Here is a 27,765-nt window from a genome sequence, read left to right as displayed (position 1 = left end):
GCCCCCTCGACATCTTGCAGCTAATAATAATCAAGCTTGGCATCCCCCGGCCGGAGCGATGGAGTTTGGGCTAACAAATTTACCCACGTAAAAACTGGGCGGACCGCACGACGACCGACGACCGACGACCCCACACTTCAATGTCAACTCTTGTCGAAGCACCTCCCTCGCACGGCGGCAAACAACACAGTCTTCTTATTTCTTCCTTTTTTCTTTTCCCACGACGCTACATGAGCGTGCAAGATTGCTCATTGTTACGAGCCCGCTGCATGCCCGTTGCCATTGGTTGAGCCAACCATGGACTCGACCGCGGCGGACAGCATGGCGCACCAGTCGTACTGCGAGAACCTGTTTGGAAAGGCGGCCGCCACCGTTCATGCGACGTTTACATACGACGAACTGGTCCTCCAAATCTCGCCCCTCGCTCTGGTTCTGGCCCTGTCGCCCTTTTTCCTGCGTCACTACTCCCAGGCGCCAGTGTACTTGCGCCACCTCCCATTTCCGCGCCTGAAACTGGTAAGCTGTCTACCAATCGCCCTCTTGTTTCCCAGATATCTAACCTGTATCGTCTCAGTTTGCCGCCGGCTCCCTCATCTGTCTCGAATTCTCCAACGTCCTTCTCCGCCGTATGCGACTCGATCCCCAAGCAGATGCCATGGTCGCCGCAGCCCTGATCGATCTGGTTGCTGCACTCACCATAGGCATCATCCTCTACATCGAGCAGGGCCACGGAATTCGCGCCTCCTCGCTGCTTCCTTTATACGTATTTCTCGGATGCATCATGGACGCTGCCAAATGCCACCTTTTTTACTTGGATCAAGGGCTGTCCTCAGCTTCGGCCATTGCTGCGGCGGCTGGTTTTTTTCGACTCATTGTCCTATTCCTCGAGATATTTCCAAGGAAGCTACTTGTCGTCAACGAGAATGCTGCCTTGGTGGCAGCAGACGAAACTCTGCGAGAAGAGAAGAGGCGCCGTGCCTGGTTTGTGTTTCCAACGCTCACCATTTCCAGGCAGCTTCGCATTACCATCGAAAACGGCAATCTCATGCCCATTGCTCCCGAATTCGCATCCGACCGCTTATACCACAAGCTCAAGAGCTATTGGCAGCTGAGTGACGAAGTCAAGGAAAAGATGGAAAAGACGCGACGCACAGCCCAAATCGACGGCAAAGAAGCACCGCACCTCGAATGCGAGAGCCTCATGGCGACGTGTTATACAGTTTGGGAAACTGAGTTGCGACGAATTCTGGTCCCGCGCTTCTTTTTTGCCGTGTGCACGTTCAGCCAGCCCTTCATTTTGAAAGCAGTCATCGATGTTGTGGGCCAAGAGCAGGTTTCGCTCACGCGCAAAGCTTGCTTGATCGCTGCTACTGTTGGAGTTTTTGTTGGCATGGCCATTGCCAAATCATCGTATACGCACATGAACTATCTAATGGTCACACGCTTACGGGGAAGCTTGATTACACAAATCATCGAAAAGACTCACCGTATCTCGTACAAGGACGCGCGTGAATCCGCTACAGTCTCTCTCATGAGCACTTCCATTGATGGCATTGCTGCCGCACTGCCCAGAGCTGTGGAGTTTCCAATCATATGCTGTGAGACCTGTTTTGGAATATATACACTTTCATTCTTTATTGGAAACTCGAGCTTCCTCGTGGCTGTCCCGGTCTTGGTCTCCAACATAATTTCGTGGTTCTGGGGCTTCGCGACCGAACCAGCACTTTCCGCATGCAACAAGAGTGCCGAAACTCGGGTATCAATGACTACTTCCGTTATCTATCAGCTCGGTGCAATTAAGATGATGGGTCTCGGCCCTACTATTGTGCATCTTCTTCAGCGCTTACGACAGGAAGAGGTAAAATTGTCAAAGACATACCGAAACCTCGAGACGGTCACTTTCCCATTGGCTCAAATAGCGAGCCTAATGACGCCCGTCTGGATCGTTAGCAAGGCACTCTCAAGAGAGGAATATGCCGGTGGTGTCCCCGCGAATGTAATTTTTCCTATTCTCGCACTTGTCGCGGCCATCCAGGGCCCTCTTGGTCGGCTCCTCGACATGCACTCTACCATATCATCTCTCAGCAGCCGTTTCGAGGGGATTCAGAAATTCTTATGCTTGCCAGAAAGAGACGAGTACCGCTATATCAAGAATAAGCACGCTCCCAAGCATCGACGCATTCCGCCGAGGCACCAGCAATTTGTGCAGCCCGTTGAAATGGTTGACGTCGATATTGCCCCTCCTGGCGTACGGCAGCCTGTCCTTTTCCGTGTCGACTTTTCATTAGTACAAGGGTCAATCACGGCCATAGTCGGCTCTCCTGGCACTGGAAAGAGCACCTTGCTGCATGGCATGCTCGGTGAGGCTTCGCTTGTCGAGGGTGCCATCTGTGTCCAGAACGAAGACATGGCTATTTGTGGCCAAGTGACCTGGCTGCAGGATGTTTCAATCTTGGACAACATCATCGGTCCTCTGCCTTACAACGCCAATTTCTTCAGAAGGGTGGTCGGCTGCTGTCTGCTTGAGAATGATCTGGCTCACCTCCCTGGCGGAGCTGACTACATTGTTGGCCTTGGCGGCAGAAATCTGAGCACCGGACAGCGCCAGAGAATCGGCATCGCGCGGACAGTGTACGCACGCACTGCAGTGATGCTGTTCGACGACCCCTTTGGCTCTCTTGACCGAAAGACGGCAGTGTCCATCATCTTTCACCTGTTTGGCGCAAGTGGTTTGCTGAGAGAAATGGGTATTACCGTGGCTTTAGTATCGTATTTGCGCGAGAGCCTTGACGTCTCTGATAGAGTCCTACTTCTTGACGGTCGCGGTTACGCCTCTCTCGAGGATCAGCCATTCCAGACTCCCTCATTTGCGGCCTCTGTGAAGAACGTGCTCGACTCCGCGCCTGAGAGTCCTTCAGAAGAAGTCGAATATGCCGAAAGGGAAGCCATACGCCGCTCCTTGGAGTTTGAAAGGCAGTCGTCTTGTGTTTTCGGAGGGGGAGCAGTCGCTACTCAGCCTATTCCGACACCACTGTCCACCCTTTATATCAAGCCTATTGGGTACTTGCCTGTCGCATTATACGCATTGCTCGTATTTTGCCTCTCTCTTGGAGAGCAGTTCCCTAGTAAGATACTAACCTATGTGCCATTTTGTCGTGAGCTAACGATTGACTCAGATATCTACCTCCGAGATTGGTTCAACTCTGGTTCAAAGGACAACGGCTTCTTCATATGTTATGCCTCTGTGGCTGGCGGTACATGCTTGGTTGGCACACTCTCGTACTGGCTGCTGTATGTTAAACTTGCCCCACGGGCATCGCTTGAACTGCATAAGAAGCTCGTGAATACCATTGCCGGTTCAACGCTCGCCTATCTGGGCGTCGTCAACATGGGGTCCGTCTTGACCCTGTTTGACCAAGATGCTGTCGTGTTTTCGCGACAATTGCCTTTTTATTCCATGAGAACCGCATACGCCGTCTTCTCCATTATCATCAAAACCTCCATCATTATATCTGGCGCGTCCTATTTCGTCGCCATCCTCCCGCTCCTTGTGCTTGCGCTATATCGTCTTCAGCGCTTCTATTCCAAGACATCCCGCCAGCTGCGCAATCTAGATGTCGAGGCAAAGGCACCTTTATTCAAGCGCTTTGAAGAGACCGCCGATGGCATCATGTACATGCGCGCTTTCCGCTGGCTCAAGGCCGACACTGAGATCAGTTTTGGGCTTTTAAATGTTAGCCAAAGAGCATTCTACTATCTCTACTACTTCCAGCAGTGGCTGGTAGTCGTAATAGGACTACTAACTAGCAGTATCGCAGTCTGCTTCGTTTCATATGTGGTATTTTTCCCCAATGCCACCACAGAAGCAGCTATCGGTCTGTCGCTGCTTACTCTGTCCCAATTCGGCTGGACACTTGAAAGACTTTTTGAAGTCGCCACGCTTCTTGAGACATCCACTGGCGCGCTTGAAAGGCTAAGTACCTTTCTACAGAGAACTCCGCAAGAGCCGGAGCGGGAGGTCACAGTCGCACCGCCGCTGTGGCCTTCGGCGGGGAATATCGAGATTGTGGACGTGACGGCCACTTATGAGCCGAATTCGGACACGCCACCTGCGCTGCGACATCTGTCCCTCTTCATTGAGCCTGGGCAGCGGGTCGGCTTGACCGGCTCTTCTGGCAGCGGCAAGACGTCGGTGCTCAATGCCATTCTCGGCTTCGTCGAATACACCGGGACGATCAAGATTGACGGCGTCGATCTCGCGACGCTGTCAAGAGACGAGATTCGATCCCGCCTCGTCACAATCTCGGAAGAACAGGTCCACCTCGACGCCTCGATCCGCGTCAACCTCCTCCCCTTTACCATGAACCAGGCGGCGAGCACGGATCCCGTGCAGCGGCAGATTGAGCAAGACGAGGCCGCGCAGCGCGACGGGGCGCTCGAGGACATGCTGCGCCGCTTTGGCCTCTGGCCACCGCTGCAGCGCAAAGAGGGCCTCGACACGCTGCTCGACGATGCGGGCTACGCACCTGCCGAGATGCAGCTCGTGTGCATTGCGCGCGCGATTCTGCGGCAACGCGCGACGCGCAGCAAGGTCGTGCTCGTCGACGAGGTGACGAGCGGCGTCGACTTTTGGCGGCAGGGCTTTGTGCAGGACATCATGCGCGAGTCGTTCCCGGGATGCACCATGCTGGTAGCGGCGCGCAGGGAGGAGTCGATTCTGGATGTCAGTGTGGTTCTGGAGATGGCACACGGCGTCATCATGCATGCTGCGCGGAGAGATCTGTAAAGTAGCCTCCCGATCTTTGATACAGGGTTGGATATGGGGCACATGTATATTGTTGTATCTGGCTTCTGCATATCTGAGCCGCAGGGTCGTATATTCAAATCCAATATACTATTGACCGACGTCAGCCTCTTGTGGATTTCCGTCTACTCTTTTAACCCATCCTGCATTTTTTAAAGAATGTTTATATACATGTGATGTCGGCCTCGGCTTCTCTTGTCATCATGCCGGCGGTATAGTACAATAAAAAAGCGACGTGCGCCGCCTGTCTTCAACAAAAGCAATATGCTTTTGTTTTCATTATACAGCTTCCTCTGCCACCCTCTCGGCACCCTCAACCTCTGCTCGCATGTTGCGATCGATTTTGAACTGGCACAGCGAATACTCATTCATTCGGCGACCAGCCTTGCTCAACTCCTCCCACTGGTCCTTGTACCGCAGCTTGGCCCAGGTCTGGAACTCGTTTTGTAGTTCCCGCCCGGGGAGGGCATTGTACGCAATTCCGAGGCTGTCCACGGGGTTTTCTCTCGTTAGCAAAGACACACTCTTTTCTTAAGGGTAGGTACATAAGCAGGGCTTCCACTCACGTTATTGGCTCGGGCTCTACCCCGACCACGGCTGGCATCTTCATGATCAAGGCGCGAATCTCCTTTTCGGAGCCCGCGCCGGCCACGGCGCCAATGTACGCATTGTACACGCGGGCCGAGACCTCGAGGTCCATTCGCTCGATGCGGTCCCAGATCTCGCGCGCCATCTTGTAGCCGCCGGGTTTGCGCTCGAGCGTCCAGAAGACGGCCTCGAGCGTCGCGTACGACGGCCCCTCGCGCGACTGCGTAATCTGCGTCCACACGTCGAGCGCCGCCAGCGGGCGGTCGCACGCTGCAAACGCCATCATCAGCGCCGTCTGCAGCGCCGTGGTCGTCTGCACCGTCGTGTCCATCTTGAGCATGTTGTGCACCATTTCGAGCCCGGGCAGGTCCGGGCAGCGCGCCAGGCCCTCGAGGCAGGCAATGTACGTCTCGATGCGCGGGTGCAGCGATTTGCTGCGGTGCTGCCGCATGTGGCCAAAGACGTGCGCGGCCATGTCGGCCCGCTTGCGCGCGAAAAAGGCCGCCATGAGGCGCGTGCGCCGCGCCACGCTCGTGTCCTCGAAGAACTGCTGCAGCAGCTGGTAGCCGCCCCAGGCGCGGGCGGTGCTTGTCCGCGGGTCCAGGCAGAACCGGACAAAGGCGGCCTGCACGACCTGGCGCTCGGCGTCGCTGAAGAGGAACGTGTTGATGGAGAGGATGTCCATGACGTCAAAGTGCTGGTCGTTTTCGAGGAAGCGCAGGCACAGGGCAGCAATGGTGGCCGGCGCGAGGCGGAGGCCCAGCTCCTCGGCTGTGTTTAGGATGGAGAGGAGGAGCGGGAAGCGCGGGGGCGTCTGCTGGGCGAGGGTGACGAGGTAGTGGTTGACGAGACGGCCGAATTGCGGCTGGAGGTCGGATTTGGAGTCGCTGCCCCAGGGCTCGAGAGACGTGACCTGCTCGTAGGCGCGCTGGGCGCGCTCAAAGTCCTTGGCGTCGATGCACAGGCGCAGCATGTGCATGTAGCTCTCGCCATCCATCTTGAGGCCCTTGTCGTTGCCGAGCTGCAGCACGTCCTGGCCGAGCTGGTAGTTTTGGAGTTCGACGGCGACCGATAGGAGGCCGTTGATTGTGTGGATGGTGGGTTGGATGTCGCCGCCGCGGTCGACCATGTGGTCCATCATGGTGCCGACCTGGGACAGGCTGCGGCCCATGAGCAGGATCGACTGCAGCAAGACATTCCAGTATTGCTTCTTGGGAGTCGACTCGCCCAATTCTATAAAAAAGGGCATGGCCCACTCTTGTAGCGAATTCCGTCTGGCAAACGAGGCGACGGCACGGTAGGTGTCGGGGTGGCACTGCGGTTGTTCGATGCGTGCTGTGAACCAAGCTTTTGTTTCCTCGATTCGGTCGCGGCTGGCAAAGTATTGTACAATGACAGACTGTAGCTTAGCGTCGAGAGCAATGCCTCGGCTTTGCGCGTGGTTCACCAGCTCCAGCATCTCGGCCTCCTTGCCCTCCCTGGCGAGTGCCCGGGCAACCACTTCGAGCAACTGATCGTCCTGCGTCAGGTAGACGGCGTACTCGGCCACGTCCCACTTCTGCTCGAGCATCTCTTTGGCCTCGACGCCGCCGCCATACAGCGAAAGCGCCCGCACGAGATACGTCCACTGCAGCTCGACCGCGCGGGGCTTGCGGGCAAAGTCGCCCTCGGTCCACGCCTTGTGCAGCGCGCGCGCAAAGTCGACGTGGTGCTGCGTGGTCTCGCTCGGCTCGAGCTCGAGAAGCACCTGCCGCGCCATGGCCAGGTCCGCGGCCGCCAGGGGCTTGACGTTGCGGTCCTCGTGCAGGCTGACGCGCTGCTCGGCGAGGTACGCGAGCAGGCGGCGGCACTGCAGCGCCTGCGTGCTGTTGAGCGGCACGCGCGACTTGAGCTTGGCCTGCATGAGGCGGCGCCAGGCCTCCATGAGGTCGCGCCGCGGCGGCGGCCGCAGGTTGTCGAGCATCCGGCTCCGCCAGACCATGATTTGCATCCAGCCGGGCTCGTACTCGGGCTGCCGAATGTCGCGCGGCGGCTTCTGGAAGAGGACGTTGAAAAAGGTGCGCTCGAAGCGCGGACATAGCGACGGCGTGGAGGGCGGTAGTCGTCGAGGAGAGGGCGAGGACCGGACGAGTGAGCAGGACGGCGCTCGCGTGCGATGGACCAGGAGGCGCCGCCCGTGGCGGGCAAAGTTGGCCCTCATCTTCACTGCGTTGGGGGTTTATGACGCGTTGGGGGCGATTCTGTGGTTGGATTGGTCATTAGAATTAAATTCAGAGACTGGTCCGTGAATAGAGGGGTTCATCTCACAGAAGCATCGTAATGGAAGAATCAATGGCAGGATTCATGAAAGGTATGGTCAGCCTTGGTGTCTCCAAAACGTCGGAAGCTGCTGGACATCACCACCTTTCTAGTGGAGCTACAGGGGCCTATATCCTATATATCCGCTGCGATTATCCGTGGTTTCGCCGGCGCAGAACCTCGTGAATGAGTATGCTCTTCTTTGAATTTGGATAGCATCTTAGTGATTGAATATGGGTCGTGGATTTACATTTCATAGTGTCTGCTGTCCTCTAACTACCGGCCTTGCGCGGAGAGTGAAAGCTGACGGGGGTGTCGGTACGGGTACTTTGACATTCAACAGCTACAAAGGCTTGTGCTAACAGGTCAAAATATTGTATCAATTGGCGAGCTGTGGATGAAGCTCGAATGTTCTATAGTACATGGTTATTCTAGATTCACTGACAAAGAAAATTGCGTGATTGCTCCTCCCGCCTTACTATACAGCTGCACCGTGCGAGCTCATCCTCAGCAGTCATCCCGTTTAGCGATTAACCCCTGCGCTGCTCAGAAGGGTAGAAATCCGAGCGAATGAGTTCTGGGTGGTCGTGGATAGTGGGGTAGAGGCCCATGCCTTGGATTCTGCGAATCATCTTGGCAACCTTGCGCTGGTTGACGGGTCGCAGAGCAGTCTCCTTGGAGTGTTTGACCTGTCCGGAGCTAGTCGTAAATTCTTGGATGAGAGAGAAGTTCTGCATTATTCGTTAGTGTCCAGTTCCCATTCCACAGTCCATGTTGTGGGTTGTCATCGTACCTTGTACATGTCTAATGGGCGAAGACCGAGAATGTCCACAACATCAGCCTCACGCCGGTTTCTTCGACGCCACTTGTCCATCTCGCGCGGGCTCAGATCGTGTGGCGAGTACACATCACCAGGCAACCATCGACGGGGCATCTGCCTGAGGTAGTCGTTCGACACCTTGCGACTCTTGAGGTAGTCAATCTGCTCCTGCTTCACAAGGAGGCCGGCAGCCGCCCGGTCCCTGTAGGCCTGGCCGATACGGTGCATGGAGCTGGCGCCGGCGCTCCGCCCATTGGCTCCGCCTCCGACGGACATGCGGTCTTTGTTGATGGATTGGAGTCGGCTCGTTGATGATGGCGTCGATGACCGGGTTGGCGGTTGAGGGTGCGGCTCCCGCGGCGGCTGGGCGACGGCGGCTGTGGACGAAAATGGTCGGAGGAAGGAAAGGAGGAGTGTTGACGGAGCGCGCACGGCGCTCAGCCCTGGTAGTCGCATTGGCATCTTGTTGTGCCGCTCGAATGTGACCGAGATTGGGGCGGAGGAAACGAGTCGCGCGGTCGAAGGTCGACTTGGTGAGTAGGATTTTCGATTGGAGATTCAAGGTCGGGCGTGACCAACCAGACACCAGTACCAGACCCACAGCAGCCTACGGCGAAGAACAGACCTATGAACAACTTTTAATATAATTTACGCTCTAAGTAGAAGAGCGAGAAGAGAATAGATAAGATGAAAGTATAGTCCGGCAAGTAATTAGACGTCCGTCTGTCATGAGACTTGCGCAATCCTTGGCGCTATCATGTACATCGGCAGGTCGGCGGCTGGTCCTCCGTGTCATCGGTGAAGCCCCATAAAAACTTTTTCTTAGCAACGTTGGCGTGGAGATTTCGAGGAAGAATGGCTTCTCGCAATTCCTACACATAGCCACGACACAACAGCAGACTCGTCAAGATGGTGCGAAAACTCAAGTATCACGAGCAAAAGCTCCTGCGAAAGACGGATTTCATCACATACAAGCAGGACAACGCACACCGCGACAAGGAAGTCATCCGCCGATACAACATCCAGAAGCCCGAAGACTATCAGAAATACAATCGCCTCTGCGGCGTACGTACCCGTCCCTACCAAACAGTCGTCTTGTCTGAACGTTTTTTTGCTGACCCCCCAGATGCAGTCGCTCCGCCAGCTCGCCCACCGGCTCTCGCTCCTGCCGCCCGACAACGCCGCGCGGCGCAAGCACGAGGAGCTGCTGCTCAACAAGCTCTACGACATGGGCATCCTGTCGTCGGCATCGAAGCTGTCGGCCGTGGAGAACGGGGCGACGGTCAGCGCGTTTGCGCGGCGGCGCCTGCCGGTGGTCATGACGCGGCTGCGCATGGCGGAGACGGTGCAGGCGGCGACCAAGATGATTGAGCAGGGACACGTGCGCGTGGGCGTCGAGACGGTGACGGACCCGGCGTACCTGGTGACGCGGTCGACGGAAGACTTTGTGACGTGGTCGGTGGGCAGCAAGATTAAGCGCAACATTATGAAGTACCGCGACCAGCTGGATGATTTTGAGCTGCTGTAAGGGGCGGGCGCGCGGTGGTGTTGGGGGCCAAGGGAGAGAGAGGACAGGGAAAGGGGAACAGGGCTGATTGATGGTCTTGGCGTCTGGACTGTCGAAATCAGTGGTGTTTGTATTTTTGTGTTTGTTGGAGCATTTCCAGGGCGTTATGGTGTCTACAAGGAGGCGGGCAGCCGTGTCAAAGAGCGATTACAGTATCGGAAAATACAGTTTTTATGGAGCTCATTTCGATCTATATGTGACAGGAAACAAAGGGTATGTCATGGAAAAGAAGAATGTCAGCGCACAATCTGGTACGAGTACTTGGTAAGAACAGCGTTAGCCGAGTCCAAGATGGGCCAACGTGAGCTGCACGAATAACCACCATGGGAGGAGGGAGGGCCAAGGAGATTGTTTCCATGGCTCAAAGCGAGTTAGCGAGTAGATTTCGTATTCATACGTCACTCGGCTTTTGTTTTGCAACACACTCCGCTGTGCTCCTTTTTTGGCTGGCTGGGTGAGTTTGGGTTGAGGTAGTCGAGGCGGGATGCTGCTTCTACGTTGAAGGATGCCGCATAGTATGAAGTAAAAACACCACCACCCTCGAGTGTATATAATCTACTCGAGAATGGATTTCTTTTGCATCGATTCCTACTCGAACTGTTGTGTGCTTTTCCCTTTCAAAGGTTGGCATGGCAGTGAGGCGGGTGGCACGCTCACTTGACCGGTCCCATAATTTAATAGCCCAAGCAAGTTAGAGTGAGGCCAGCAAGCTTCACGCCTCTTACAGCAGCTTCCTCACACGCCCAAAGCCGCCGCCGCCCAGCTCCGGGCTTCCTTGCCTGTCTCCTGTCTCGCCATGCCTCTTCTGTGCCGGCGCGCCCTGCCTGCTTCATGCTAGCCACACACCCAATCCGGCACTGATATAAAAAGGGAGCTCGTCGCCCTCTTGCGCCTCTTACACTGTTCCCACATTCTGCGATTCATTTCCCATACTTTTCGTCCCGTCGCAAGAATTCGGTCCCCCTCGTTCCTACTATTGCTCATGTAAGTCAGGCAGCCCTCACGACTTCCATCTACACGCGTCTCTAACATATTCGCAGCACCAATCTCTACATTACTGTCTCTCCTCATCCTCACCACCTGCTACGTGGCAGCTTTTTGTCCATCATTGACCCCTCCACTCCATCCTCCTCACCATGGGTCTTAAAGAGGACGTGGGCGACTTTGCCATGAAGATGATTGGGCCCTGGATTTTCATCGGCATGGCCGTGGCCCATTTCCCCCAGGCCATTTCCTCCCTCGTCTCCTCTGGCCAGTACGCCAAGCTCCTCTCCCCGTCCGAGATCCTCGCCGTCGCCTTTGGCCTGTTCTGGGGCACCGTCGGCCCAACCATCAAGGAGGACTTCAAGCCCCGCGTCGTCCCCGTCCTCCAGGGCCGCGTCCGCGACGGCAAAATTGTCGACGAGGTCGTCTCCGAGCCCGTCTCGGGCGTCATCATGGAGGTCGGCGCCGGCAGCGGCATGTGGATGGACGTCATTGCCGGCTTTACCGCCGCCGGAGCTGGTGCCGACGGCCCCGCCTCTGGTCTGCGAAGACGCAAGACGGATGCGGCCGGCGTCGTCACCAAAATTTACGGCGTCGAACCGAATGAGATTTCCGCAGCGTCGCTCCGCAAGCGCGTCGCAACCATGGGGCTCGACGGCATTTACGAAGTCGTTCCCGTCGGCATTGAGCAGGTGACGGACCCCACGGCTTGGGACGGCGAGATCCCAGAGGGCAGCCTGGACTGCATCGTCAGCATTTGTTGCCTTTGCAGCATCCCGGACCAGGAGAAGAATATTCAGTATCTTTATAAGCTGCTCAAGCCAGGTGGTCGATGGTATATCCATGAGCACGTCAAGGTCACTCGTGGCGGCGCTTTACTAAACTGGTATCAGGGTGAGTACTTTATACACTTTTTTCAGTCACGGCCAATACTGATTTTATCATGAAGCTTATGTTGGATTCTTCCACGGCCTGGTCATGGGTGGGTGCCAACTCCGTCGCTCTACCCTCCCCAACATCCTGTCTGCGGGTCCGTTCTCCGAGGTCAATGTTGGCCATCCTGAAGACGAAACCGACTACGACGTTATACCCTGGGTCATGGGTGTCCTTACGAAGGAATGAGAGAAGCCAGTGGAAACGATTTATGAAAAGCGGCCTTGGGGGGATGGGGTGACAAATTTGCCGAGACAACGGCATCTTTTAGGATTGCTAAGTACCATAAATTGCTATTATACTTTCAAAACAAAATTATTCATGATCGGATCCGACTGTAGTTTACAAAATGTGCGTCGAGAGTCATCCAAAATTTGCTGGCTCCCAATATGCAAAACTGCTTCCGTTGGGCTCTAGTTCCTTAAGAACCCCCTCGTCTTATTCCGCCCCAGCTCGGAGCTAAAGGCCTCGAGGCACACCGCCTCCATTGCGCACTCAAAGTTGCTCTTTCCGTGCGTGCTGCGCTGAATACGCAGCCTCCATTGCCCTCGCTTAATCGTCCAGTTCTCCCCCTCAAGCGGCTCGTCCGAGAGCGCGCCTTCTGTGCGCCGGCGCTTACGCGAGTTTGCGCCTGCCGAGTCTGCATTCTCTGCCAAGTGTGGCGGAGTATATGTGTAGTCTTCTCCGTCCAACGTCACGGCCGCTTCGGGTCCAAGGCGGACAATAACAAGGTCCTCACTCAGAGGCGTGTTTCCCGGCACCGCCCGTAGTGACCGGGCGCCGCCTGATGCCATGAGCAAGCCGAGAGGTTGTGTCGTCGGGGGTAGGCCGAGCTTCGTCGCAATGACTTCGAAAAGCTTGGACACTCTCGCGCATGTGTCGCCAAAGAACTCGGCCCGCGGTCCGTCGGTCGTGAAGTGAAGGCGAGTTGATTCGGCTCCAATTTCAAGGACAAGCTCCGCGGGAGCATCGTCTACATATGGCCGGGAGTAGTTGACCCAGCCCGACATGGACTCCGCAAATGCAGCAATGCCGCCTTCCTCAATCACTTCTTCTGCACGGTCGTGAATGATGTGTATTCCACTTTTCTGCACGTTCTCTAGCCGTAACACGATTTCGCTGCGCTGCCTCACTGAATTGAAGCTGATGGAGTGGGGAATCAGCTTCTGTTCGAGGCCCTTGAAATGGAAATACCGCGCGTCGCGCAGCAGCTCGTCACGATGCGTCTCGTCCCGTATTCGGATGGGATATCCGTGAAGCAGGCGTAGAAGATCTGCAAAAGTATCGGCGTTGCGGTTTGGAACACTGGGCGGGAGGATGGAGGGTGGCCGTATCAGCCCTTCACGGTCGAGACCGGGGAACACTTCGTCGCGTCGGGCGAATAAGAGACCGAATCCCAAGGAGAAGTAATTAGGAGAATTTGCGGGGTCGGTCAGGACGTCGCGCGGGATCTGGAACTCGCGGTCGCCAATGGATATAAAGATGCTCTCCTCATACAACTGGGACATGAGCTTGGGTACTAGCATGCCTGGTCAGCCAAGAACCGTCACCATGATTTCAAGGGCTAACTTGCAGTTGTAAAATTGCGCGTCGGCAAAGAGGCGCACGAAATGGGTGCCGTCGTGCGGCTGTATGTGATAGCCTTGCAAGTGCAACGCTATATCGCTAAAGGTAACGGGATCGCGGTCGATGTACAGCGTGCGGATGCTGGCGGAAATGTCTTGGCCATTTTGCTGGGCCTGTTTGATTTGACACAGAAAGTACTGCGAAAAGTAGGAGGGTGCTACCCATCCAATGGCCTCGTATTAGTTGCGCTGTTACCTGCAAGCAAAAACAGAAACTCGGCACAACGTGCTTCGGAGGTCATACACACCGTCGGAGGAGATGGAGGCGCCAGAGAGCTTGAATATCTCGCCACCTATTTGGATGGGAAATACACGCTCGCGAGGAAGGATGTCGGGTATCTTGTGAATGGTTTGCTCGGTGTGGCTTCCATCACTCGGGGCGGCTGAGGTCGAGGAAGCCATGATGTTCGGTTCGTGACGGCGCGGGATGCTCTGGGATAAATAATAAAGATCGGAGATTCGCACTATTGATTCGCGATTCAATCAACGATGGAAAGGCATTTTGTCGATGATCGCAGCTCGATTGTCGATTGTTGTCGCAAGGTTCGAGAAGGGGGTCGCCTGTGGGCCGACTGTTACCTGAACACGGGGGTTGCTCAGTGGGCTCTAATACCTGTTCACCAGCCGGCACAACGAGCACTTTTCATCCTCATACCTAACGTTATTTGGCCGCAATTTAATTCTGGACGATCCCTTGTCATGGAGGTCTTTTCAACAATCAGTCGGGTTTACAAGAATACCACTGGTCACACATAACATTGCGAGCCGCTCGATGATGGAGCTGTGACAACAGCTTGAGTGCGTATGACAGCATTGGCTGATGTATGGATAAGTTCAAAATGTTTGCGGAGGGCGGTATCGACTCTCGACTGATGTTCAGACGGGTCGTCATATTCTACAGCTAATAAGAGGGGTGTGAATGCAAAAGAATCGACGAAGAATCGACGAAGAATCGTTGAGCACTACCTAGATCCGGCCGGTGGTGCCGAGAGCCTAAAGCAGTGGTTCACGTGCACACGTGCCGACGCTCCTCCGCGATTCCACTTGACGCGCTTCAGCACGCGTCCGCTGCCGATTCATCAATCATCAGCCCATCAAGATCAAGAATGCACGCCAGCGACAATGGCCCCGGTCGGCGGCACACCACCCATCGTTATATTGGACAGCGACGATGACAAGTTGGGAAGTGATGTGAAATCAGACCCTCATCCCACGGAGGCTGAGAGAAAACGCAAGGCCGAGCCGACCTTCTCGGAAAAGGTGGAATGGACAGATGAATCCGACACTGTGCCGGTCGCGAAACCAAAAAAGAAGCGCGCAAAAAGAAAATCGGCGCCGAAGAGGAGAAGTACCGGCGCCGCACGGCCAGCAACGGACGCCGATGATGTTGTGCCTGAAGATGACTGGGAGCCTGAATTGCCCGACTACTTGATTGAGCGGCGACAACAATTTGACACGGACCGGAGGAAGCACCATGAAGCTGCGCTCATGCTTCCGCCAGACTACACTGGCATAGATCTTGGGGGTGATGATGGCATTGAAAATCTCAGCGAACGTCCAGTCTTCCCTCCCAGTAGTGGCATTCGCCCAAGGAGGGCGTATGAGGATATTGAGCTGCCACAGTCCGCAGGTCTTATCCCAGCACCAATCGCCCAGTATCTGCGCGACTATCAAATTGAGGGTGTCAAATTTTTGCATCGCAAATTTGTCTACCAAGAGGGTGGCATTCTCGGTGATGACATGGGCCTCGGCAAAACCGTCCAAGTTGTCGCCTTCTTGACCGCCGCATTCGGAAAAACTGGTGATGAGCGAGACAAGCGAAGGCTGCGACAAATGCGCTGGTATAGCACAGACAGGTGGTACCCTCGTATTCTCATCATTTGCCCCGGTTCGCTCCTGGTGAACTGGAAGAATGAATTAGACCGTTGGGGCTGGTGGCAAGCCGAAATATACCACGGACCCAACAAAGACGACGTTCTTGGGACAATGAGGGCGGGCATGTCAGAAATCATGATTACCACCTACGACACCTACAAGAACAGTCGCAGCGCTGTCAATATGGTCCAGTGGGATGCCGTCATCGCCGATGAGTGCCACAAACTCAAGGGACACAGGTCGGAGACGACCAAGGCAATGAATGAGATCAATGCGCTCTGCCGCATTGGGCTGACTGGCACGGCCATTCAAAATAAGTACGAAGAGCTTTGGACGCTGTTGGACTGGACCAACCCAGGCAACTTCGGTACCCGAACAGAATGGAGCCAGACAATCAGCAAGCCGCTCACCGTCGGCCAATCTCACGAGGCGACCTTGGCTCAACTGAGCCTGGCCAGACAGACAGCCCAGAAGCTCGTGAAGAACGTACTACCCCGCTACTTTCTCCGACGAATGAAGAGCCTCATTGCCGACCAGCTGCCCAAAAAGACGGACCGCGTCGTCTTCTGTCCGCTGACCGACCTGCAAAAACAGGCGTACGACAACTTTCTCGAGAGCGATGACGTCTCGGTGATACGCAACATTTCGGAGCCGTGCCCGCACGACAAGAAGCTCGGCTGGTGCTGCAGGCGATATATCAGCAACGGCCGGACCTGGCAGAGCGCCGTGTTCCCCAGCATGATGTCGCTGCAAAAGCTCTCCAACCACATGACGCTCCTCGTGCCGTCGGCGACGGACCTGGACGTCAAGCAAAACTCGGAGCTGCACACGCTCCAGGTTTGTGTGCCGGACAAATGGCAGAGCCTGTACGCGCAGCGCGACCAGATTGGCAATCTCGTTAACCCCGAGTTTTGCGGCAAGTGGAAGGTCATGAAGAAGCTGCTCAAGTTTTGGCACAGCAATGGTGATAAGGTGCTCGTCTTTTCTCACAGCGTCCGTCTGCTACGGATTCTGCAGCATCTCTTTACAAACACGAGCTACACAGTGAGCTATCTGGATGGTAGCTTGAGCTACGAGCAGCGACAGGAAGTCGTCGACACGTTCAATTCCGACCCGACGCAGTTTGTCTTTCTTATCTCGACCAGAGCGGGCGGCGTCGGCCTCAACATTACCTCAGCCAACAAGGTTGTCATTGTTGACCCGCACTGGAATCCCTCCTTCGACCTTCAGGCACAAGATAGAGCGTACCGTATCGGCCAGGTTCGCGATGTTGAAGTATTTCGGCTAATCTCGCTCGGCACTGTTGAGGAAATCGTCTACGCACGCCAAGTCTACAAGCAGCAACAGGCCAATATTGGCTACACTGCGTCATCAGAACGTCGCTACTTCCGCGGCGTCCAGCAGGATGCAGATCGCAAGGGCGAAATCTTTGGTCTGTCCAACATTTTCACGTTTCACAGTGATAGCGGCCTGCTACGTGACATTGTCAACAAGACCAACATTGCAGAAGCTAAAGTCGGCGTAACCTTGGCAGACGTCAACCTGGACCAAGCGACCAAAGACGGCGACGATCTTGTCTCTGTCAAAGCCGAACATGGCGACGACGACAATGGCGTCGGTCAGCTCGCGGCCCTTCTCACGGCAGAGAACCAGAAGCCCAAGCCAGATGGTCAACCGGCGACACCGCGTAAGAGCGATGCGATCCAGGCCATTCTCGCTTCGGCCGGGGTCGAGTACACGCACGACAATGCCGAGGTCATCGGCACCTCCAAGGTTGAGGAGCAGCTCTCGCGGCGTGCCGCCATGGCCTCGCGGGGGGCCGACGACGCGCTGGACCAGAGCGCCCTGTTCGCCGGCAGCCAAGATGACATTCAAGACCTGGATGCGCTGCACAGCGTGTACAATCCGCCAGAGGACGTCCGCCTGCGGCAGTTTTGCGAAATGGCGCGCGAGTTTGGCTTTGCCAATGCGCAGGACTTTGCGCTCGTCGTCGAGGGGTGGACGCAGGAGGCGCGGCGCAACTGCCTGGATGCCTTTTACAAGAGGCGCCAGGAGAAGATTGCGCGGGAGACGGAGAGGAGGATGGACGAGGAGGAGGATCGGGTTAAGAAGCAAGAGTTTGATGAGGGATCCATCTGGCAGAGTGTCGAGGTGAAGAATGAGGTCAAGGCAGAACCGGGGGTGAAGGGAGAGTCTGTGAAGCACGAAGTCAAGGATGAAGTCAAGGATGAAGTCAAGGATGAAGTCAAGGATGAAGTCAAGGATGAAGTCAAGGATAAAGCCAAAGATGAAGTCAAGTACGAGGTTAAGGGTGAGGTTAAGCCTGAGGTCAAGTCTGAGGTCAAGTCTGGGGTCAAGTCTGAGGTCAGGCCCGAGATCACAGACCAGGTCAAACGCGAGGTCAAACACGAGGTCAAGGGCAAAGTCAAACACGAGGCAAAGTTGGAACCCAGCGTTGTCAAGCGTGAGACTCATGCAAAGACAGAAGCAGAAGATGTCAAGATGGTAGACGTCGAGGCCGAGGGCGGGAGCAAGAGGGTATCCATCTTTCTGATTAGCGATGATGACGATGACGAGCTTTAATGTCCTACCTGTGCCATGATACCCAGATAATACGAAGCAAATTCAAAATTCATTTCACGCAAATTCTGTCACATGGACATGGATTTTGATCGTCATTAAATTACTCATTTGATGCTTTTGCTAGTACAGTTTTCCTTCCCCCTCCCGCCGTTGTTACCTGCTCATCAACTCGACGCCGTTCCGCACCACGCCGACGACGGCGCCCGTCTGCAACACCTCGCTGCCGCCGCCGGCGACGCGGTGCTCAATCTCGGCCAGCCCGTCGAGCCAGGTAATCATGACGGCGGGGGGTACGTCGAGCTTGCCGAGCTCCTCGGCGAGTGCCGTGATGACGTCGGCGAGCGCGAGCCCCTGGAGGCGCTTGATCGAGTTGACGGTGCCGAGGCAGCTCGCGACGTCGGCGGTGCCGAGCAGCGTGGACATGATCTGCTGGATGGCCTCGGGCGCGGGCGCGGCGATGCACGTGTAAATGGTCTCGGTCGTGATGGTCTCGCGCTGGAGCTCGCTGTCGGGGACCTTGGGCGCGCCGGGCGCTCTCAACGGCGTGCCTGCAAATTTTTCCGAGGTTAGCAGGAAGAAGAAAAAAAAAATGTCTAGCAGAGGGGAAACGGCGAGGAGCTTACTAGAGGCATGGCATGCTTGCAGGACGTTGAGGGCGCGTCGCATGTCGCCCTTGCTCAGCTTGACAAGCGCGTCGACGGCCTCTGCGCCAATCCGCACGCCCTCCTCGTCCACAACCTTGACGACGAGCTGCCTGATATCGGCCTCCTTGAGCGGGCTGAAGCGGAAGCGCGTGCAGCGACTCAGCAGCGCGGGGCTCAGCTTGTGCGCGTAGTTGGCAATAATGCAAAACCGCGTGTTCGCCGTGTACTTTTCCATGATTCTGCGCAGCGCCATCTGCGCCGTGTTCGTCATGGCGTCGGCCTCGTCAAGGATAATCAGTTTATACCCCGCCATGGCGGAGGACCGGCCGGCGGCCGCCGCCGCGCCGCCCATGTTGAAGATTTGCTTAGTGCTCGCAAACGTCTTGATCTGCTCGCGCACCACGTCGATGCCGCGGTCGTCGGAGGCGTTGAGCTCGAGCACCATCTGGCGCGCCTGGGCCGCGCCGTAGATGCGCCGCGCGAGGGCGAGAATGGTGGACGTCTTGCCGGTGCCGGGCGGGCCGTATAGGAGTAGGTGCGGAAGGCGGTTGGAGTCGACAAACTTGTTAATGGTGGCGAGGATGTCTTGGTGGCCCTCGACGTCGTCGAGGGAGACGGGTCTGTACTTTTCGATCCTGTGCCAGGCTGTGTTAATCGACACGGAAGACTTGGGAGTGGCAAGTTTCGGGGGGGCGGGTATATGTGTTTGTACCATGGCAGTGTGTCTTCAGCCTCGACGGGCAGGTTTGCTGTGCTTCGCTTGCCTTTGCTGGCGTCGGCGGAAAAGAGAGCGGCGTTGTTCTGGGCGGGCGCCAAGTCGACATCCATTTCGTCTTCAAAGTCGGACATTTTCGCTGGTTATTTCTCTCTGGCCTGTCTCTTTTCTGTTCGGTTTGATTTTTGGAGGCGTTAATTGGCAATTGGGGGACAGAGAGCGAGTGGTGCTGCTGTTTGCTGATTGCGTGGAGAATAAATCGTCAGGATGTGAGGTTGGGGAGACGCGCCGCCACGCGCTGGTGACGTGAACCCATTAAACTGACCTCCACTTTGAGGTAGGCTGTCCACTCTGTAGTTACCCTACATCACTTATACCTTGGTTTTGAGGCCTATATTTTGCGTTGTTTAGGGTTGTTTTCCTCTATACCTTTTTCATTTCCCGATCTATAGTAGTATATGGCTATCATCATTTGAAAAGTGAATATCTACGGGGACCCCATCGGCGGCGCCATCGACTGAGTTTCGCCGTTGCTCTTCCGTCCAACATGCCACTTCATCATAGACATGTGTGGTACGCCAAAGAGAAGCACTTCCCTTTGCGTCTCAAACCCAGCAGACTCATACAGTGGCAGTCCAGACGGCGTAGAAACCAGGTAGCAATCCCTCTGCTCCTCCTTGGCCTTTTGTACACCCCAGTCGAGAAGCATCCTTCCAATGCCCCTCCTCTGCTGCTTCGGATCAACGCCAAGCGAGTCCAAAGCTTGCATAAACAGTCAGAAAAGGATAACAAGCAGGATATGGCGAAGCAAAATTTCAGAAGGCAAAACCAAAGGGGAATAGAAGAAACAAGACTCACTCCAGACATCTCTGGCTCCCCTGTCGCCAAACGAGTCGCGCTCTTCCTTCATCATGACCTCGCGCAGAGCCGCCACAGCCTCCGGATCGAGCCCAGCCATCAGCGGCGGCTTCTTCGGCGGCTCCTGGTCCTCGCCTGCCCGCAACGGCCGAAACCAGAGCGCGTAGCCCACAATCTCACCATCCCGCGCCGCGACCAGCATGACGCTGCGGGGGGCCTTGAGCCGTGCCGTTTTGCGCATGATGCTCCAGTCGCGAAAGTCGTTCCCCAACGTCCCGTCCTGGCGCCGGGCCGCGGGCAGGAGGTGCTGCGAGACGGCGTCCGTGGCCGGGTCAAAGGCCGCCATGGATATCTCGGCGATGCGGGGCACGTCGGCATCGGTCGCGGGACGAATGGACAGTGTCATGATTTTTGAGACTTTTGTTCTCAAACACGAAAAAAAAAGGAATAGAATAAAGCAGAAAGAGGGAGGGGGCAGGCATAACCTGTTCGGTAAACCCTCAACTCGGTCAGGTTAACTCTGTGGAGTTGGAACAGGTTGACAAAGAGGGAGGGGGAAACAAGGCTCTCTCTATACATTCACGAGGCTGCGCTTTATAGTCCGCTAGTAGGTGGCACTAGCAGGCAAGGCTGAGTGATAATACGTCATCTTCTTGGACGGCTGCTTTACGTAGAAGCTTAATGCATTTGCAAGGTGACAATTAAGTAGACTACAAGTAGAAACCTTGACCCGCATGTATTCAGAATGAATATAGTCTTCCATTAGTGCGCCGTGAGGGCGCATGCTGCTCCAGTTTCATCATCATAACGCCGTGATCCATCCCATATGCATGTACGTACGGCGTATTATCGATGCTGCGGAACGGTGGACTTTCTCTACCCCATCATAATTTTATTTGATGCGTCCGTAAATGATTAGTCCCGAGCCCAACCACTTCAAAAATGATTGGAATTAATGCAACTGCAAACCATGCAATTCCTGCCACAAAAATTAGTGTCGGTCGTTTCCTCAATACGGCGTGCAGAGCACAACAAGACGTACCAGTATAAACGATTAATTTGGTGACAACTTCGACATCGTACCTTACACGCGGCTTGACAAGAAGCGCAAACACTTCCTTCTCATCAACAGCTCGGCTCTGCTGCTCCGTGGGTTCGTCACCTAGGGTCATTGCAGCCTCATTCCCAGCAATCATCTTTTCGTACTCTGTAGAAGCGGATTTTTGTGCGCCCGACGACAGCGCCTTGCCAGAGTAATCGTCCGACTTGCCAATGCTGTGGTTGCTGCTGACGCTCTCGCGCCGCTGGCGCTCGCGGTAGGCCAGTGTCTCGTACGCGTCCGCGGCGCTCTGCGGGCCAATGGACACAGAGCGACCGCGCGTCGTCGGGTGGCGGATACCCGCCACCATGCGCGGAAAGTCGGATGGGGACGGGAATAGGGTGTCGATGCGGGAACCGGGCGGTACCGACTTATACTCGCTGGCGGGGGTGAAGAAGCGACGGGGCAGGGTGAAGCCGGAGGACTCGATGAGGCGGAACAGATGCGGCAGGCTCTTGAGAAGGAGCGGCTTCATCGTCTCGCGCCAGGCAAATACGATGAGGACGCCAAAGATGATGCGAACAATATTCAGACCCCAGCCGAGCGGAGTGACGTCGACGGTGCCGTTGCCAGCGTACGCGTGGGACACCCAAGGGTCCCACGGAATCTTGCCATAGGTCCACGATCCAAACTCGAGGCCAATCACGACGCCCGCAAACGCAACGCTGTCGTCAAAGCACGGACAATCATCGGCGGGCTCCGGATGAATGCGCACAAGCACAACAATGACCAAGCAGGCCATCGCGGGTGCCACCCAAGAGCTCGAGTGCATGTACGCGTCAAACGCCGGACCGTAGCAAAATTCGAGCATGCCAATGGCGACGCCCGTCACGGAGCCCACAAAGACGTCGAGGAAACCATGCATACCGCAGTACAGCCGCCCAAAGACAATGGACACGGCGTAAAAGTACGACAGGCACTCTAGGAACAGCTTCATGGCGGGCGGCAGCGTATTCTCGGGGCTTTTCAGGAGCAAGAGGCCGTAGACGGCGACGGAAACGGCATTGGCACTGTGCGTCGAGGGAAAGCCGTATTCGAGCGCCGCGGAGCCGGACATGGTGATGCGGTGCAGCGGCGGTGAGAGCGGTCGGGGCAGCGAGTAAAAGTCCTTGATGAAGCCGGTCCAGAAGACGCCAAGGGCGAGAATATGCACGAGCCTGTAGCAAGTCCCGTCAGCATTTCGCCGAGATTCCACTGTGGCCATTGACCACCCCATCGATTCTTACCCTTTCCCGAACCAGGCCTGGCCGCACCAAAAGCACATGGGAAGAAAGACCATGAAGAAGGTATGGGTGCCCAGGTTGGCGGTAATGGCAAAGTAGCTATCGAGCGCCGGCGTGCGCAGCCTCTTTTGCATCCACGCGAGGTACGGCGTCTCCCATCGGATCAGCGGCAGCGCCTGCTGTCGAAGTCGGTATCGCCACGGCGGGAGCGCTCTCTTGTCTAGGTCGTGTTGCGACACGCGCGCGCTGTCAGTGGCCTGAGGACAAGGAATAGGTGGGTGCGTCCGCCTACAATGATCCAAGCTTCGCAGTCCAGCGTCAGGTACATGGCCATTCTGGTGCGACGCACCATTGCTTCGCGTGTGTCCGCCCATGGCGTCGAGAGTGATCGATCGCGCGTGCTGGTGTTTGCTGCTGGAGGACGGGGCGTGGGCTCCTTGTAAAAGACGGAGCCCCGGACAAGAAAGGTGGAACGGAGAACACAGAGCCGGGCGGGCGCAATGGACGAGAAATAGAAAACGCTGAAAGGAGTGGATGCCCAAAAGTCGCGCCGTGGGCGACGGAATTGAGTGATGGATTGGCGAAGGGAACCATTGCTGAAATTGCGGCGGAGGACCTCGGGTCTTGTCTTTGTGCTCTGTGCCTGGCATTTGCGGGGACCGTTTCCGGGGCAGCTGGCCGCATCATGCACGCTACCATAGTACAAAATAGTTACTACCTAGGTAGGTAGGTAGTTACTGGATCAATCGTAGTCAACTGAATTCATATCGAGACTCGCTATTACTATTATCCAATGCAAGAAAGAAGAAACATGAAGAAACGCTCCCGCAATGGCCCAATGAAAAAAATTGAAAAACAACTCCATGCAACGCCAAGCAACCTGCCCACCCCTCAAAGAGAGCAGCACCAACCTCCATCATTTCAATGTACAGCCTGATGGCAGGCTCAAACATATATATACGTCACATATCCAGATGCAGTCATTACTGGAGTCCCAAAGCATAGCTCCAGGCTTCAATGCAAAAAAAAAAATCCAAACACATCAAAAGTAGTACTTGCTCGTAGGAATCGCTCCCCATCATGCTTTTATCGTGTCCTGCTCGTGGTGCGGCTGGTAGGAGTAGTTCGACTGGCAGCTCTGCTCGCAACTCTGCTCGCAGACCTGCTCGTTGGCCTGCTGCTAGGCTTCGCTGTAGGCCTGGTTCGTGTCGTCGTCGTCGTAGTCGTCTTGGAAATAGTCTTGGGCGTCGTCTTGCTCAAGGGTGCCTTGGTCGATGATGAGCTGATATCCCGCTTTGCGCCCGTCGGTGCTAGCTTCTTAGGTGGCACTGCCGTCGCCTGCGCAATGCTTCGTGCGCGTCCTCGCCTCTCTCGAATCTTGGCCAGCGCTTGTTCCCGCGTCATGGTTGGCGTAAGAGCTGGGTCTGTGAGATCAAAGCTAGCGCTGCTGCTTGCTGAAGGAGTTCGAAGCTTCTCATGAAATGAAGCACTGTGCTGAGAGGATTCATCGCGCACCGGAACAGTGGTCGTCGTCACTTTGAATCGAGTTGTGGATGAGTACATTGTAGGCGTGGGCGACCCTGAGGTCTGGCGAGCCCCACCGTCATCTTCATCTTCATCTACAACGGCCTCCTCTGGAGCATCCCCAACTGCCAATGCAGTCCTAGACTCGCCATCTTCGACAGTTGGGATGTTGAAAGTCGTAGGAACTGATGACTCTTCCTCGCTATGCGGCGCACTCAGCAGAGACTGGAGGGAAGTACGGTCTCTGGCAATTCGGTCTCTCGACATGATGGCGCATGATGGTGGCTCCACGGATGGAGTCCTGGCATACATACGAGAGCTTCTTGCCTCTTCCATCATATCGGGAAGGATAATGTCAACATTATCCTCCCTCTCATCCGGACCAGGTTCCGCCTGGAAGCGCTCTTCCAAGGCCGCGGCTTCAGCTTCCTGCTCTGAGACTGTGCGGAAAACACCCTCCTTGGGGCAAAATATGGTGCTGGTTCGCCCCTTCCTCGACTTGACGATCATCAGCTCATGCTCACCCAGTGACTCGGGCTCAGGAAGCGACTCGCGACGCTCTTCCAAGTCACACTCGTGATGACCCTCGTGATGGTGGTCAATAGCAAACTCTGGCTCAAGTTCCGGAACGGCATCAGCAGGCGGCGCCATGGTCTCGTCGGCACTTTCTTCAACATTCCCCTCGGGCTCTTTCATTGTGAACTCGGCTTCTTGAGTCGGCTCCGCAGTCGGCTGGCGTTGGACCGTAGGCTCGTGGTATTCCACTGCGATAATGTTGTCCGGTACCATTTCAGCCTCGACTTCTAAAATTTCGTCGGACTGATCTTCATCCATCGCTTCATGGGTGTCATCAGTCGCGGGGGTTTGGCTGTGGGGCTGAAGCTCCTGCTTTGCAGGTGTCATCTGAACGTCGGCCATTGGTTCAGGTTCGTCAATCGTGGGTTCCGAAACGTCTGCTGGCTGACCCAAAGGTTCCCCCTCCATCAGGTCCTCGGTGGTGGTAGTAGTAAGGGTAGTAGTAGTAATAGTAGGAACCTCAGTTGTAGCCACAACAGTATCATCTGCAGGTGTAGTCGACTCTGGTTGCTCGATAGCTTTTCGTGGAGTGACCTGGCTGGCCTGGCTGACCTGAACGACTTGGCTGACTTGGCGAGTTTCCCGCGCACCGAGGCAAGAATGCATCCGGCATTCGGCCTGTAGAAATTCAACCATTTCTTGAGCTCTGTCAGCTCTATGTTTCTCCCAAGCAACTTGCAGCGCAAGCTCTTCTATTTCTATTTCTGTAGCGGCAGAGCCAACCAAGTCCATCGTGGACAGAGACACACGGCCGCCGTCCTTGGCTGAATCTCGCTTGCGCTTCTTCTGGACTTTGTTTGATGATGATAGCTCGACTGCTTCGTTACCGAAGGCCAGAGGCAGTCGGCCCTCGGCAGCGATGCGTGCGACCTCCTCGTTCTTAGCTGCGGTCTTGTAGGCATCGCGCTCCTGCTCGACCACCTTGACGCGCTCCAGTGCCTTGTCGAGTTGTTCCTGGACGCCTACTATTTGATAGCGAGCAGTGAAGGCTTCTTGTTCTCGCCGCTGGCTACGTTCCTTTTCGCGCTCCAAGCATTCTTCGTTGATCTTGGCTGCGGTGCGAGCAGTCTTGAGCTCCTCTTGCAGCTTGACCATGGTTGACTGTGACTTGAAGTTTTCTTTTCTCGCTCGTCGAATTTCTTTTTCCCAGAGGGCTTGAGTATGTGCGTGTGTCTCCTTTGCTCGGCCGTAGCTGTCCTGTGTAACTGTTAGCTGGGTTGGGGCTTCTGTTTTTGCTAAGGCTGCTTACCATGACGGCTTCTAGCCGCTCGCCAACTTTTCGTTCTCGTTCTTTTCCTTGATCGAAGGCATTTTGGAGCTGCTTGATTTCATCTCTCATACGCTTCATCTCCATTTCGGCCTCCTCCCGTCCAAGAACAGCTCTCTTGAGCGCGTCGTTCGTTTTGCCTAGCTGTCTGGACTGGCCGGACATGTTATTGAATTGGCTAATCTTTTCGAGAACTGGGCTGTCGTAGCCATCGGTTCTGAACGGTGTCATCTGGGCCTCGCGGCGTTGGTTGACGCGGTCTGGCGTTGACATCCGCAGCGGGCTGAGCGGCCCCGTTGGCGTCAGGCTCAAGCTGTTGTCCATGTCCATGGCGAATGGTGGATCTGTTTGTGTGGTTTCAAAGTCGGTAAAAACAAAACGGCGCTTTAACTCAAGACTACCCCGCCCCTATCTCACCAAAAATTGGCGGTGATGGAATGGTCGCAAAATTACAAGTCGCGATCTTTTTTGTGCGTTGAACCGTGATATTCACGAATGTCTGTTTACTGTGGTGCTGGCACCAAAGGCCGGTAAGACGGAAGACAAACTGGGCAAATAGTGGGTCATCGTTGCTGTGACGACGGCGGGTCATGTGACGAGTACGGAGTACCGAGGACGCCATGATCGCATGTTCGGTGGCGGCCCGGCATCACTCCCCGCTGTCCCGCTTTGCTGCAACGGACATTAGCCCCTAACTATTACTTACTACCCAGTTCGGACGAAATTGGGGTCAGACCTGCATCTCAGCCGATTGTGTGTCCTTTTGCTCTGGCTGCTGCTTAAGGGGCTGCGTTTTCCTGTGTCTCTTGCTTTCCATCAACGACCCCGTCCCAGAAAACCCACATCAGACATCATGGCTGACACGGAGCTCCGCCAGCGCAAGGCCAAGGACAACGATGGCAAGGCAAATGAAAGCGCCAAGGTCCGCACGAGAACTTCGGAAGATGATAACCTAGGGTCAATCCGCCTGGATATCTTACGAGTCTTGACTTTCTTGTTCGTTGCTTCGTGCGGTCTCAGCTATGTCATCAGCTCTGGCGAGAGCTTCTTCTGGGGCATGCACAATAAGCCGTATTACCTGAAGCCTGAGTGGTGGAAGGCCAAGTTTGTATGCGACCGACCCAGAGCTGGCGGCGCAACCCCAGATTCTCTGCAGTATAGCGATATAGCTGACCCAGCTTCTTTGAACGTAGGGTGGACCAATTTATCTTACCCCTGACGAACTCTCCCAATACAACGGCTACGAAGAGGGCAAACCCCTGTACCTAGCTGTCAATGGCACCATATTTGACGTATCCAACGGCCTGCACATGTATGGTGTCGGTGGCTCGTACCACTTCTTCGCCGGTCGCGATGCGTCGCGCGCCTACGTTAGCGGCTGCTTCGAGGAAGACTTGACCCCCGACATGCGCGGCCTTGAAGAAATGTACCTCCCCATCGACGATCCCGAAACTGATTCCAAGTGGACCACGGCCGAGATGAAGGAACTCAAGGAGCAGGAGCTGGCGGAAGCCAGCGAGAGAGTTTACAATGGCCTGAAGCACTGGGTTGACTTTTTCACCAACAGCCCCAAATATCAAATGGTCGGTTACGTGAAGCGCGAGGAAGGCTGGCTGGAAAAGCTTCCTACTCCTGTGCTGTGTAAATCTGCCCAGCAAAAGCGCAAGAAGAGGGTCCCTCGGGATCAACAGTAGGATAATGAAGCTGCATTCTACTCTATACCCTTGATGCTGTTCGACACTGTCCATAATAAAACAAATGTATGCAAACTGACGGTTCTGT

At 55.5% G+C, this 27,765-nt stretch overlaps 12 protein-coding genes across 12 annotated transcripts; 5 read left to right on the top strand and 7 right to left on the bottom strand.

Moving 5' to 3' along the window:
- Positions 1-297: 297 nt before the first annotated feature.
- CCM_00255 (Vacuolar multidrug resistance efflux pump) lies at positions 298-4,786 on the top strand (the record flags this gene model as incomplete). Its single annotated transcript, XM_006665415.1, has 3 exons — positions 298-516; positions 575-3,125; positions 3,177-4,786. The coding sequence occupies 3 exons, from the start codon at positions 298-300 to the stop codon at positions 4,784-4,786; spliced, it is 4,380 nt and encodes a 1,459-aa protein (XP_006665478.1).
- A 297-nt stretch (positions 4,787-5,083) lies between these two features.
- On the bottom strand, positions 5,084-7,592 carry CCM_00254 (complex I intermediate-associated protein 84; the record flags this gene model as incomplete). Its single annotated transcript, XM_006665414.1, has 2 exons — positions 5,084-5,291; positions 5,371-7,592. 2 exons carry the CDS (start codon positions 7,590-7,592, stop codon positions 5,084-5,086), a joined length of 2,430 nt encoding a protein of 809 aa, XP_006665477.1.
- Positions 7,593-8,220: 628 nt separating this feature from the next.
- On the bottom strand, positions 8,221-8,972 carry CCM_00253 (37S ribosomal protein S18; the record flags this gene model as incomplete). The annotated part of the gene is made up of 2 exons (XM_006665413.1): positions 8,221-8,421; positions 8,484-8,972. The coding sequence occupies 2 exons, from the start codon at positions 8,970-8,972 to the stop codon at positions 8,221-8,223; spliced, it is 690 nt and encodes a 229-aa protein (XP_006665476.1).
- A 447-nt stretch (positions 8,973-9,419) lies between these two features.
- Positions 9,420-10,038, top strand: CCM_00252 (U3 small nucleolar ribonucleoprotein IMP3; the record flags this gene model as incomplete). The annotated part of the gene is made up of 2 exons (XM_006665412.1): positions 9,420-9,575; positions 9,637-10,038. 2 exons carry the CDS (start codon positions 9,420-9,422, stop codon positions 10,036-10,038), a joined length of 558 nt encoding a protein of 185 aa, XP_006665475.1.
- Positions 10,039-11,213: 1,175 nt separating this feature from the next.
- CCM_00251 (Methyltransferase type 11) lies at positions 11,214-12,183 on the top strand (the record flags this gene model as incomplete). The annotated part of the gene is made up of 2 exons (XM_006665411.1): positions 11,214-11,955; positions 12,011-12,183. 2 exons carry the CDS (start codon positions 11,214-11,216, stop codon positions 12,181-12,183), a joined length of 915 nt encoding a protein of 304 aa, XP_006665474.1.
- A 224-nt stretch (positions 12,184-12,407) lies between these two features.
- CCM_00250 (BTB/POZ fold domain containing protein) lies at positions 12,408-14,021 on the bottom strand (the record flags this gene model as incomplete). Its single annotated transcript, XM_006665410.1, has 3 exons — positions 12,408-13,493; positions 13,539-13,777; positions 13,868-14,021. 3 exons carry the CDS (start codon positions 14,019-14,021, stop codon positions 12,408-12,410), a joined length of 1,479 nt encoding a protein of 492 aa, XP_006665473.1.
- Positions 14,022-14,741: 720 nt separating this feature from the next.
- On the top strand, positions 14,742-18,077 carry CCM_00249 (DNA excision repair protein; the record flags this gene model as incomplete). Its single annotated transcript, XM_006665409.1, has 1 exon — positions 14,742-18,077. One exon carries the CDS (start codon positions 14,742-14,744, stop codon positions 18,075-18,077), a length of 3,336 nt encoding a protein of 1,111 aa, XP_006665472.1.
- Positions 18,078-18,230: 153 nt separating this feature from the next.
- CCM_00248 (activator 1 subunit 3) lies at positions 18,231-19,570 on the bottom strand (the record flags this gene model as incomplete). The annotated part of the gene is made up of 2 exons (XM_006665408.1): positions 18,231-19,356; positions 19,434-19,570. 2 exons carry the CDS (start codon positions 19,568-19,570, stop codon positions 18,231-18,233), a joined length of 1,263 nt encoding a protein of 420 aa, XP_006665471.1.
- Positions 19,571-19,923: 353 nt separating this feature from the next.
- On the bottom strand, positions 19,924-20,700 carry CCM_00247 (GNAT family acetyltransferase, putative; the record flags this gene model as incomplete). Its single annotated transcript, XM_006665407.1, has 2 exons — positions 19,924-20,198; positions 20,295-20,700. 2 exons carry the CDS (start codon positions 20,698-20,700, stop codon positions 19,924-19,926), a joined length of 681 nt encoding a protein of 226 aa, XP_006665470.1.
- A 546-nt stretch (positions 20,701-21,246) lies between these two features.
- On the bottom strand, positions 21,247-23,210 carry CCM_00246 (sphingosine-1-phosphate phosphohydrolase; the record flags this gene model as incomplete). The annotated part of the gene is made up of 4 exons (XM_006665406.1): positions 21,247-21,273; positions 21,383-22,550; positions 22,620-22,904; positions 22,966-23,210. The coding sequence occupies 4 exons, from the start codon at positions 23,208-23,210 to the stop codon at positions 21,247-21,249; spliced, it is 1,725 nt and encodes a 574-aa protein (XP_006665469.1).
- Positions 23,211-23,702: 492 nt separating this feature from the next.
- Positions 23,703-26,313, bottom strand: CCM_00245 (uncharacterized protein; the record flags this gene model as incomplete). Its single annotated transcript, XM_006665405.1, has 2 exons — positions 23,703-25,913; positions 25,966-26,313. The coding sequence occupies 2 exons, from the start codon at positions 26,311-26,313 to the stop codon at positions 23,703-23,705; spliced, it is 2,559 nt and encodes an 852-aa protein (XP_006665468.1).
- Positions 26,314-26,836: 523 nt separating this feature from the next.
- CCM_00244 (heme/steroid binding domain protein) lies at positions 26,837-27,677 on the top strand (the record flags this gene model as incomplete). Its single annotated transcript, XM_006665404.1, has 2 exons — positions 26,837-27,091; positions 27,177-27,677. The coding sequence occupies 2 exons, from the start codon at positions 26,837-26,839 to the stop codon at positions 27,675-27,677; spliced, it is 756 nt and encodes a 251-aa protein (XP_006665467.1).
- Between the last annotated feature and the right edge of the window lie 88 nt (positions 27,678-27,765).

The sequence above is a fragment of the Cordyceps militaris genome, assembly GCF_000225605.1.
Source record: "Cordyceps militaris CM01 unplaced genomic scaffold CCM_S00001, whole genome shotgun sequence".
Lineage (NCBI taxonomy): Eukaryota > Fungi > Ascomycota > Sordariomycetes > Hypocreales > Cordycipitaceae > Cordyceps > Cordyceps militaris.
This window is presented reverse-complemented; position numbering and strand designations above follow the sequence as displayed.